At 38.1% G+C, this 12,524-nt stretch overlaps 1 protein-coding gene across 1 annotated transcript in view; it reads right to left on the minus strand.

Moving 5' to 3' along the window:
- CPLANE1 (ciliogenesis and planar polarity effector complex subunit 1) overlaps positions 1-12,524 on the minus strand; it is a 60,273-nt gene that overhangs the window by 38,545 nt on the left and 9,204 nt on the right. Inside the window, exons 11-17 of the mRNA XM_069776309.1 lie at positions 11,067-11,827; positions 8,063-8,247; positions 5,837-5,917; positions 4,801-4,965; positions 3,881-4,054; positions 1,303-1,531; positions 929-1,068 (exon numbers count right to left, since the gene is read on the minus strand). Coding sequence (XP_069632410.1) covers positions 929-1,068; positions 1,303-1,531; positions 3,881-4,054; positions 4,801-4,965; positions 5,837-5,917; positions 8,063-8,247; positions 11,067-11,827 — 1,735 coding nt within the window. The remainder of the gene's footprint in view (positions 1-928; positions 1,069-1,302; positions 1,532-3,880; positions 4,055-4,800; positions 4,966-5,836; positions 5,918-8,062; positions 8,248-11,066; positions 11,828-12,524) is intronic.

The raw sequence follows: 12,524 nt of genomic DNA on the forward strand, positions 1-12,524 counted from the left end.
GTCTCTAAGGGTGAGGCACCCGCAAAGACTGAGGATCCCAGACCAGCTAAGCTACTGGATGGAGCATATATTCAAGGCCAGCTACTGTGGGTGTGCATAGACAGTGTGTGCGCAGGAGGAAGAGGGTATCTGTGAGTAGGTCTGTACCAGAAAATGGAGTGGAGCTGGGGCTTTGGGGAGCTCATATATGCAGACACCAGCAACTTGGGAGACAGCTACTGGGTCTAAGCCCAGCTACTGGAGGGATCCACATTGTACATATAGGTATGTATATGCAGACCTTCATCCTGACCAGCAAGAGAGGGAACCAGGATAGGATTGTTGGTGCTGTTTCCACGAGTGCTGAGCATGTCTGTATGTGTTGATCTGTGTGGCCTGCTGTATGTAGGTACTGTGTATGTGTGTTTGGGTATGTGCCTATAGGGAATACATTCTCAGCCTTGCTAGTTGCTGGACCTGGGGGCATGGGGCTGTCAGGCTATGAGATACCACCCCTTCCCCCTTTAACAGAAAGGAAAGGCAAAAATTAAACTCCACCATGTAACTAATTTTAAGTATGATACTTTCCATACTATTAATACATTCGCATTTGCTTCAGGGAATTTTTTTGTTTTGTTTTAATGAAGCTTCAGTCTTCTGCCAAACTGAAGTTAATATCACATATAGTCAAATAAGGTTTTGGCTGATACACATGAAGAAGAAAAGACTGGTAATATGGTCCATTTGTAGAAAGATCAAAGCCAAAACCCAAACCCCTATAAATTAAAGTATCTGAATACATTATAACAGAAGTATTTGAATACATTATAACAGTAATGCACACACTGGAGAAGATGAGGTAATTGTTTCTTTTTGAGACACCATATAACACAGAATATGCAGTGAAATAACATGAAAAATAGACACAATTATTCATAATTTTATGTACCTGTAAACTGCTTGTAATTCATACATACTGATGTTTCAGAAGTAGCTGGCTGTCCTAACAAAGATTGTAACTTTTCCTGAAAAGTCTGCATTGGTGATAAGCTTAATGGCAGGTGACACTCTGTGTTTTTCAGTCTGCAACTGTAACAAGAAACTGTTCATTAACAACGAAGTAAAACCCACAGATAATCTAATGAAGCTCTGTTAAATGAATATCTAAGACAAAATAACTAATCTTAACATGTTAGGTCCTGTACCTACGAGGAGTCTGGGAATACAAATTTTTGAGGCAAAGGACACGCCTTGTTACAATAAATTTAATGCAAATAACATTAATGACAAAATACAGTATATTAATTCTAAGCTCAAATTTACCTTGAGAATTCATGAGAGTTCTGACAATACAGCTGGTAGGCCACACCAATTGAAACAGACAGTTTCCAGTCCCCGAGTCTGCGTGTTAACCACACAGCTTCTGGAATGAGCCCGGCAATAAAGAACAAATCAAGAGCATATTCAGCTGTCCACACAGATGAAAGGTTCTGGTCCCTGACAGCTCTGGTAACCAAACAGTGTTGCAGCGGAATAATACGTGTAGAAAAGTCTGTGACACAAAAACCACATTTTAAAGTTTAAATAAATCTGCATCCCATCAGACGAATAATCTAGAATTCATATGTTCACATTGCTTTTGGCTTCATTTCAGTGCACAATTGCTCTTTACTTTATTAGAGGCACACTACGGGGTTTATCTGCAGCAGGCAGATGCAGCTCATGCTATGATATAATAGGGAGGTCAGAGTAGGCTATTTTTCTGCTTAATAATGTGGGATATGCAAGCATGTGCAAAAGTTGTGGGTTATTCTTTAAAGATTTAATCGCACTGATGGAGCATTTGCAAGTATGTGACATATGCTTAAGATATTCCAGAAGATACACCTGAGATAAATGGAAGTTCTGAGTTTTCCTAGCATACCCATGTTGTTTCTACTCACTGTGCTGCTTACTGCAGAAGACAGAAAGCTACAATGCATTTTTGAGAAAGAATAGTACATTATTTTAAAGAGAGTGTATCAAGACAAAGTGAAGACAAACTTAGTATGTCCTTGTTTCTTGAGGTTTAAATTTGTTTTCCAAGGTTTTACTTCCTGGTTTTCCTGGAGAGGTGCTGATTAACATTAACTCTTAAGGAGTTATTTGCTTCTCTTGCAGTTTCTGTTTACTGTTGAGGCAATGACATTATCTAGGGAAATATTCACATTAACCCAGCCTGTGCAATGCAATTTTTCCAAGATTGTCTCACCATGTACATTATCTTTGACTAATGCGTATTAAAAATCAAGGTCTTATTTTGTAGGTTTTATCTGGAAAGTTGTCTGATTAAAACATCCAAAAGACCATGTAGAAATATGTATCACTGCATGCTGTAGTACAGAAATATTAAAAACAGTCAATGTATTCAAATACACTGCAGAAAATCTAATCAAAGTAAGTTAATATTGTAGAGAAATATTTGGCATTATAATATCAACTTACTTGTAGAGTACTTACAATACTTCCAAATAACTCTTCATCCCTGTGGACATTAAATAGTTTTGAAAAATTAACCCTGAAACCAAAACCTTCCCAACAAAGGAAGTGTTTTAAACAGAATCTCTTGCAGAAAATACATAAAACACACACACTGTGATAAATACTAATTCTCAAAAAACTGCTGAATAGCAGGACTTAAATTAAAAAGTACTATTTGGGTTCAACAAAAAAAAAACCTTGATATTCCCACTTGTCCTGATGATATGGTGTCTGGAGCATTTTGGCTTCCAAGAGCTAGACTGTCAAATAAGCAAAAATCTTTTCCTCTGGCTTTTCAGTTTGGGTCACGCCATATCACAGATCCAATTCAACTATTTGTTAAGCACTGCTTTTCTCTCACTTTTGGGAGGATCAAAGTCAGTCAGAGCCACATCTTTAGGCAAAAGTGGTGCAAGAACCATGACATTCTAATGTTGTTTAATTTAGGTGAAAAAAACCACAGCATCCTTTTACCTGTGTATCAGATTTAGATACCTAACCTCAAAGCATAGGAAAAGTAATAAAAAAAAAAACAACTCAAGAAAAAAAATCAATATATTAGAAGGCAGTCCTGAAGGGCAAAGGAGTCCAGGAAGGCTGGACATTCCTCAAGAAGGAAATTTTAGATGTGCCGGAGGAGGCCATCCCTATGTGCCAAAAGACAAGCTGGCATGGAAGAAGACTGGCCTGGCTGAACAGAGAGCTCTGGCTGGAACTCAGGAAAAAAAATGAGTTTATGACTTTTGGAAGAAGGGGCAGGCAACTCTGGAAGACTACAAGGATGTTGTGAGATTATGCAGGGAGAAGATTAGAAGGACCAAGCCCAGCTAGAAATTAATCTGGCTACTGCTGTAAAAGAAAATAAAAAATGTTTTATAAATACATTAGCAATAAAAGAAGAAAAGAATCTCCATCCTTTATTGGATGCATTGCAACAGGCTGCCCAGGGAAGTGGTGGAGTCACCATCCCTGGAGGTATTTAAAAGACATGTAGATGTGGTGCTTTGGGACATGGTTTAGTGGTGTACTTGGCAGTGTTAGGTTTATGGTTGGACTGCATGATCTTAAAGGTCTTTTCCAACCTAAACAATTCTATGATTCTATTCTATGGATTAAATGATTCAATTGCACACACCAAACTATTAACTTTAAATACCAAAAATATTTTCAATAATCAAGAGATGCAAAACATTAATCCCACACACAGACACACACACTCCTCAACAAAAATACCTGGAAAAACTAAGTTATTTTATCTTTACAGGTAATGGTGCTGAAAGTATATATCACCAAGTTAAAGCATGACAGACAGCATTGATATGCACGTTAAAAAATGGTAAGACTTAAGCACAGCAAATTGAACTGCTTTTAGAGAAAATACCTTGTTTGATGTGAAGTGGATGCAGGATGTCAACATTGTGTGGGGGAAAGATATAGAGAAGCTGATTTGTGAAATAAGCGGCCATGAATCGTGCCATGGATCGAATCACAGCCATGGCAGTTTCAGTATGAACATCTGCTACCATCCATAGTTCATGCTGAAAATACTTGGTATCTAAAAAAAACAGGTATCAAATTAAAACATGAGGAAAATGATTTTAAATTTGAATGGTAAAATTGTTTAGTCACAGCTTGTAAAACATTTTTTTAAACAAGCGTACTATGGTATTACTTAATTTCTCAACAAGCTTTCAGGACTTAACAGAGCCTCATCTTTTACACTAATTACACACTACATTAAAAGACTTTTATACTGGGTTTTTAATTACTAGAGATGGACCTCTACTATCTAAATTTACTTCAGCATTGAGTCAAAAAAACTGTTTAAATTTGGAAATTTAGATTTCATGCTCTGAGTTAATAGAAAAAACTTACAAGCATCTGCAAAAAAATCCCACTGTCAATTTAGTACTGGTCACCAATCTAAAATCCACTATTTTATCATGTTGTATCATTAAAAAAAAAGTTAAATCAATATAAAATGAAATCACATCACCTCCCCCTTATTCTTTTTATCCAAAGTCTTTCCTTAAGCAGATTTGAATCCCAGAATATTTAACAGGCCATACTTTCACTATTAATTGTACAATGAAAGTTGTCTAAACACTCCAACAAGTGCAGCTAAAAGAACATCTGAGGATTAGAAAAAGACCTTTAAACTCACTGAAAAAACAGACTTCAGTCCAGTGTAAAGAGAAAAGCATGTTTTCAAGTGAGTGTGTGATGGCACAGAAATTAGACACTAGGTTATTCAAAGAGCATCAACATACCTTATCACACTTTTATGCAATATAAACATACCAGAAAATTTTTCCATCTGATTCACTGAGAGCTGTGATCGCCTCAGAATCTCTCCTACCAGATGATCACAGAGTCCCTGAGCCTCACACAAGTTATATTGATAAAGGTGGCAAAATAATATTGCAAGATAATATCTAGTTTGAAGAAAACATGTTCTTTTTCCTCCTGCATTAAACAAGAAAAAAAGGGCAGAAGTCTAGTTGGAAAAGAAACAATAAACACAAGAACAGACACAGCAGGTTTGAAAGTACTAGTTCCTCCCTCTTGAGAAACATATCTATGTAAACATATACTCTGAGAAGGAACAGAAATCAGGAGAAGCTATTTTAAGAGATACGATCCTCCTACAACTTCTAAGTTATTAGTGAGTTAATGCTCACCAACAACAGTTTTACTTCTAGAGATCTGGCAGTTTTCAAAACAATTCAGTGTATAATTGTTAAGACACAGACAAAGACAGGAGAGCTCAAGGGAGCTTAGCCTTCAAAGAAGGGATGCCTAAACCACAATGAAATTGCTTAAACATCCACCAAGCTTCCAATATCCTCAGTTCCTTCTGTGTGAGGTATTCCTCATCATAATAACCAGCAAAAAAATTTTCTCATGATGCCTGGGAAGAGACTCTAGAATATCTGTTTCAAATCAACTCCTAAATAAACTCCTGCCACAAATTACTTTGTTTTGTTGCTCCCCAAACACTAAGTCTTTTGATTTTACAGCTACAAAAGGAATTTTTGTTCATCTGTTTTTCATTGTCTCTTTCTTGCTCAGAAATATACCTAGAGCTTTTCTGTACCAAGTACTTTATAAACACAAGAAAACTCTGATATTAAAATAGAAATGCCCAGAATTTTCTCAGGGAGCAATCAGACTTAAGTTTTGACTGGTATCTATTCAAATCCCAGCTTAATTTCAAATATGCGTCCTTTATGTGTCTTGCCCCCTTTTTCTGAAGGGCAAACAGAGCCACAAATAACTACATAAAGTGATCATACAACTTATCTCCTCCACCCTCAAAAAAGATTTTATCCCTTACCTTTTGCCTTGATTTCACAAAGAGATCTTTTCCAAATATCCACAGATTCTCTGTATGAGCCTAAAAGAAATTTCTCCTCACCTACAAAAGTCACATATGTAACAAATTAAAAGTTTTATATAGTTAGTTTTACATGTGCAAACACACATGCACTTAATTCAGGAGAGTAAAATATGTGAGTCTCCAGCAAATGTCTATTCTGAGAGCTAAATCCAAGTTTTGAGCATCTGAGAGAAGATGACTTTGAATACTACTCCCCGCCTTTTTTTTAAATTGCTGAATCAGTATTAAATAAAATTCATGTTATAATCATTCATACAAGGTTTTCAGTAATTAGGTTATTTTTTTTCGATTACACAAGGTTATAAATGTTAACTATAGTTAGAAATTCAGTATTCAAAACCCACAATAGTTTATTAATTGGGAAAAGCATTTTCGCTTATCTGTTCTCATATTTCCTATGATGGGGAAGATGTTTTTTCATTGTAAAAAGTAGTTGCAAAATTATTTAGCAATTTGAATATACATGTTCTTTTTCAGTATAAAAGCACTTTCAAACAATAGGTCTATGGACTATTAAACATTTCATCTCTCTAAGTGTCACCTCTCCACTGCTATTCCCATTCCTATTTTTAATCCATTGGTTCATTCCTAAATACTTTGACAGAAAAATAACTGTAAAAGAACACAGCTCCTGGGCAAAGGAGGAGGAAAAAAAAAAAAAAAAATAGTGCTACCATAGAAGAAAAGACAAGGACAAATTTGCCACTCTACCCAGCTTATCAGCAGCTAGCTGGTTCAGCTGTTGGCTGGCCCATCAGCATGTATGTTACTCTAGTGCATTCATGAACCATACCATAACTATTTGGCAAACTCAATGTAAATAAAGGAAGGAAGGGTGGGAAGTTGCCTGTATTGTTAGGATAAGCGAGAGAGACATGCAGGAGCTAACGTATTGTATGGAGTGATGTAGGAAGAGAAGCTAGAAGTATCATTTAAGGGAGAGAGATCAAGAATATGGAGAGGAAACAGAATTATGGTAGGAGACATAAATGGGAAGCTGGGCTTATTAGTGTGGAAGGGGAAAGGAAAAATAGAGCATAGGACAGTAATGTGTAGGAAATTAGATTAGAACCATATACTGTTTGCAAAATAAATACGCTAGATTAAGTCTATCACATTAGGTTACATTAATAAGATTCTTAGTTGAGGCTGACTACATTCATGTACACAACATGCTCATGTCCACAGTGACTACATGGAGTGAACAGGATTTCTACACAGAAATCCAGTAAGAGATACACTGCCATACCCATCTACTTCAGAGGAAATAACACAGTACAAATGAGATGAGAATTCAGATCCTGCATTCAGATTCTCTAGGACATTCTTCAAAGCAAACTGAAGTCAATATAGAGTTTTTGTTTAGCTCAACAAGCTCTAAAGATTACAATACAATCTACAGGTATACCAGGGCATGAAGCATTTAAGAGAGAGTCCTGATCAGAATTTTAAGGAAAGTCCCACTATTGACTTTTTCTATATCTGTTGGTATCCTGGTTTTGGCTGGGATAGAATTAATTTTCTCCTTCGTAGCTGGTACAGTGTGTTTTGGATTTGGTGTGAGAACAATGTTGATAGCAACAACTAAAACATCAGTGTGTTAAGTAGTGCTTATCCCAAGTTAAGGATTTTTCAGTTTCCCATGCTCTACCACCAAGCCAGTGTACAAGAAGCTGGAAGGGAGCACGGCCAAGATAGCTGACCTGAACTAGCCAAAGGGATATTCCATATCATAGGATGTCATGCTCCTCCAGTATATAAACCGGGGGGAGTTGGCCAGGAGGGGTAGATCACTGCTCAGGCATCAGTCAGCGGGCGGTGAGCAACTGCATTGTGCATCCCTTGTCTCTTCTTGGGTTTTATTTCTTTTTTTCGTTATATCCCTTTTCATTACTATTATTATTTATTATTGTATTTTATTTTATTTCAGTTATTAAACTGTTCTTACCTCAACCCTTGAGTTTTACTTCTTTTTTTCGATTCTCCTCCCTATCCCACTGCGAGAGGGAAGGAATGAGCAAGCAGCTGCATCGTGCTTAGTTGCTGGCTGGAGTTAAGCCACAACGGGTGGTCAGTTATTGTCATTAAGTTGAACCTAATTTTCCTATTTTCCAGTTAACCATGCAACTACCTAACATTTGTAGTTCTTTCCAAAGTACTAACCAGATACGGAATTAATCTTCAAATGTTGTTCTAAGGTCACTCCTGAAGACTGGAGGGTCGCTTGTATGTGACTGAAAAGCGATGAGACAACAGACTGTTCTTCTGCATTCTTGTTCACTTTTCTCTTCAGCTGCATCTGATACCAAACCACTTTCTTATACAGTAATTGCCATAGTACCATCAACCTGTAGTTCAAGAAGTATAATAATATGAAAATCATTAAAATTTAACAAAGTTACTTACATCAGTTTCTTATTTTCTTATATTTTGCATCATGTATCTGAAAACTAAATTATATTTTGTGTTAACAACTACATTCTTGACTTCAATGAGGGGAAAAAATGAAACATTTTTTTGCCTTAGTTTTGGGTTTTGACCAACCAACGTTGATTCCTCTGAATTTGCGTAAATGCAGCAATGTACTTCATCACCCAACCACCCCTCAAGTTAATCCCTTGCTATCTAAACAATGGGGAAATGAAATAACCTAGATAAACCTCAGAACAGGTATCAGTGTCTTTATAAACAAGACTGATTAAAAAATACAGTGAAAGCATAACTCAGAAAAGCAAAGACAGGGAAACAAAAGACTGCAGAGCATGTTTTTAGGGCTGGCAAGTCCCTGCTGCCCAGCACAGTACTATTAGATGTACCAGCTCAGATATGTAATAAGCTTGCCAATACAAACAAGTATACGTTGCCAGGGACTTGAAAAAGCTTGCATAAAACTGCAACATATCTGCATCTTCTCTAGCACTACTGCTTCCATTATCAATACATACAGGGTCAGCCATATGCACAGTGCTCAGTAAGTGAAGCAGAATTAATCAATCAAAAACATGGGTTATGTTATCCAAAGAAGAAATTTCACCAAAAATGAAATTTGCCCACCAAATTTGCAATAAACACAGTAATATATTTCAAGCTCATTGAAGAAATACATTTTACTGTAGTAAGATTAAATTTGTGAGTTATAATGCTTCTTAGGTTCTAAATCTCTGGAAAGGAAGAGCTTGCTTGTATGATTAATACACTTGGACTCATGTGACTTCTGCAGTAGAGAAATACTCCAGCAGTAATAATATACTTTCCCAATAGCTGGATAGCACACTTTGGTTTAAGCTTCTTTCAAGTTTGTGTTCACCTTCAAAGAAGAAATAGCTCTGATGGTTTGTTAAATTTCCACACACTGGGGTTTTTCTTACTGATCCGGGACACCACATCCATAAACAAGTGCAAACTTTGCTGACTAAGTTGACATCGTAGATATATTGTGTGTGAGCAGCATCTTGGCTCCACTGAGTTTGGAAATGCTGCATGGGAAGGAGTGGAATGGGCAAGAGGCAGTAAAAGTTTCTTGAGCTGCAATACCTGGATTGATGCTGCACTACCAGACCTGGTGTGAGCTGTTAATCCACCAGTTATTTCTGAACCAATTGGTAGTAATTAGTTAAGTCACCATAACTGAACTATATTCAACTATAGGTCTGAGCCCTAACCTGCATGCTTTTCTCCAGACTAAACAGCCCCAGCTCCCTCAGCTGCTCCTCACAAGACTTGTGCTCCAGGCCCCTCACCAGCTTGGTTGCCCTTCTCTGGACACGCTCCAGCACCTCCATGTCTTTCCTGCAGTGAGGGGCCCAAAACTGAACACAGGACTCCAGGTGCGGCCTCACCAGTGCCAAGTACAGGGGAACAATCACCTCCCTGCTCCTGCTGGCCACACTATTTCTGATGCAGGCCATGATGCTGTTGGCCTTCTTGGCTCACGCTGCCAGCTCATATTCAGCCGGCTGTCGACCAACACCCCCCAGGTCCTTTTCTGCCCGGCAGCTTTCCAGCCACTCTTCCCCAAGCCTGTAGCGCTGCATGGGGTTGTTGTGACTCAATTGCAGGGGCCTGCACTTGGCCTTGTTAAATCACATACAATTGGCCTCAGCCCATCGATCCAGCCTGTCCAGATCCCTCTACAGAACCTTCCTATCCTCGAGCAGATCAACCCTCCCTCCTAACTTGGTGTCATCCACAAAATTACTGAGGGTGCACTCGATGCCCTCATCCAGATCATTGATAAAGATTGTCCTGGTGTCAGCTGGGATAGAGTTAACTGTCTTCCTAGTAGCTGGTACAGTGCTATGTTTTGAGTTCAGTATGTGAAGAATGTTGATAACACTGATGTTTTCAGTTGTTGCTCAGTAGTGTTTAGACTATAGTCAAGGATTTTTCAGCTTCTCATGCCCAGCCAGGGCACCTGACCCAAACTGGCCAACAGTGTATTCCATACCATGTGACGTCCCATCTAGTTTAGGAACTGGGAAGTGGGGGGCAGGGATTCGCCGCTCGGGGACTGGCTGGGTGTCGGTCAGCGGGTGGTGAGCAATTGCCCTGCGCATCATTTGTACATTTCAATCCTTTTATTACTACTGTTGTCATTTTATTAGTGTTATCATTATCATTATTAGTTTCTTCTTTTCTGTTCTATTAAATCGTTCTTATCTCAACCCAGGAGTTTTACTTCTTTTCCTGATTTTCTCCCCCATCCCACTGGATGTGGGGGGGAGTGAGTGAGTGGCTGCATGGTGCTTAGTTGCTGGCTGGGGTTAAACCACAACAAAGATAATTAAAGAGAACTGGCCCCAAAACTGAGCCCTGGGGAACACCACTTGTGACCAGCCACCAACTGGATTTAAATCCATTTCACCACAACCCTCTGGGCCCAGCCATGCAGCCAGTTTTTTACCCAGTGCAGAGTGCACCCGTCCAAGCTGTAAGCAGCCAGTTTCTCCAGAAAAATGCTGTGGGAAATGGTGTCAAAGGCTTTACTAAAGTCTAGGTAGACAACAACCGCAGCCTTTCCCTCATCCACTAAGCAGGTCACCTCATCATAGAAGGAGATCAGGTTGGTCAAGCAGGACCTGCCTGTCATAAATCCATGCTGACTAGGCCTGATTGCCTGGCTGTCCTGTTTTGGTTTTTTTTTCCCCCATGCAAAGACCATTCATACCTTTTTTCTGTTTTTGCATCATGGTTTACTGCTCGAGGAGGCTCTCTAAGGAGAGAATTCAGTGAACTGAACTGTTGAGTAGTACTCTCATCAAGAGCTAGGAAAATAGGCACAGCGAGGGAGTCAAGTTCCACGAGACTGTTACCATGAGGAGATGCAAAAAAATTTTCATACTGTAGTATGCACATGCTACTTAGAGTGTGTGAAACCATCTTCAAAACATAGAAGCATGCCAAAAGGTTTTTTGAGAACAACTGATCTTGTTGCTGTATAAGCAGCAGTTTTAAAGTTTGTAATGTCAGTTTTGCCACGTGCACAGTCAGACTGGCTCTTGAATGCCAGTACAAGACAGTTAAATACTGCTGAAAATATTTTAGGACATAATGCATCCAGTGAGTATTCTTCAGAGACTTGTTTAAAGATGCATCCTGGCTTAGCAAAGAATATTTCACAAACTGAAGAACGTTGAAAAAATGGATAATGCAGTTCACTGTGTAATTCAGCAATGTATCTTTCTCTTCCATATTTTTTGAAATCCCTATCTGCCATGCAGCAAGGAGGTTCTTCTGAATGAAATACAGTTCCACTGATAATTTATCTTTCTCTTCAGTACTGTCTTTTGCATGGATAGTATCAAACATTGACGCAAATTCTAAGTGGCCTTGATCAGCTTTAACAACAAATGAATGGATTCTTTGGCTACAAAAGCTGGAAGGCCTATTGCAAAACTGCTTTTCGTCATGCGATTCTTCTTCATAATCCTAAATCAGACAAAAAAACAACCACCAAAAACAACAATTTAATTCAACTCTGTTGAGAGAGAGCATAGTCTGCAAGGACTCACCGTCTCACAAATGAAATCTTTATGCTTAATTAACTTGCTTAATTGCTAGTAAGTTTAATGCACAGCACTTTCATCTAGACCTCAAACTAAATGTGGCTATCTGGAATAGTTGTGCAGACAGAAATTAAATTGTCTAACAACAACAAAAAAATTACGCTGTAAACACAGCAGTAGTTTTTATAGCAGAATGTAAAACTCTGTCCTTTATTAAGCCCAGAACATGAGGAAGAGTTTTTGCCAGATACCTGCAAGATATAAAAGCCATTCAACAAAAGCTCAAAACCTTCAAAGAACAAATCAAAAACCAAAAGCATGAAATGGAGTGCGGAAAGGCTGCACAGTAACTTTGATCACAGGGCCATTCTTCCAAAAGACGTGTACAAATTTTGGAATTGATGGAAGAATCCTCTAAAACTGAGGATAAATATCTTTTTTACTACAGATAATAATATTGTACTTGTTATTAATATATACAGTCCCAGTATATTTAGTAGTGTAATGTTACTTTTATTATAAAGTGAAGCTAAATTATAAAACTACAATAAACTGATGTATATGTTGATTAGTATTTTTCAAAAAGTTAATGCACTGCTGAAAGAAATATGTTTGAAAAT

The sequence above is a fragment of the Haliaeetus albicilla genome, chromosome Z, assembly GCF_947461875.1.
Source record: "Haliaeetus albicilla chromosome Z, bHalAlb1.1, whole genome shotgun sequence".
Taxonomy (NCBI): Eukaryota; Metazoa; Chordata; class Aves; order Accipitriformes; family Accipitridae; genus Haliaeetus; species Haliaeetus albicilla.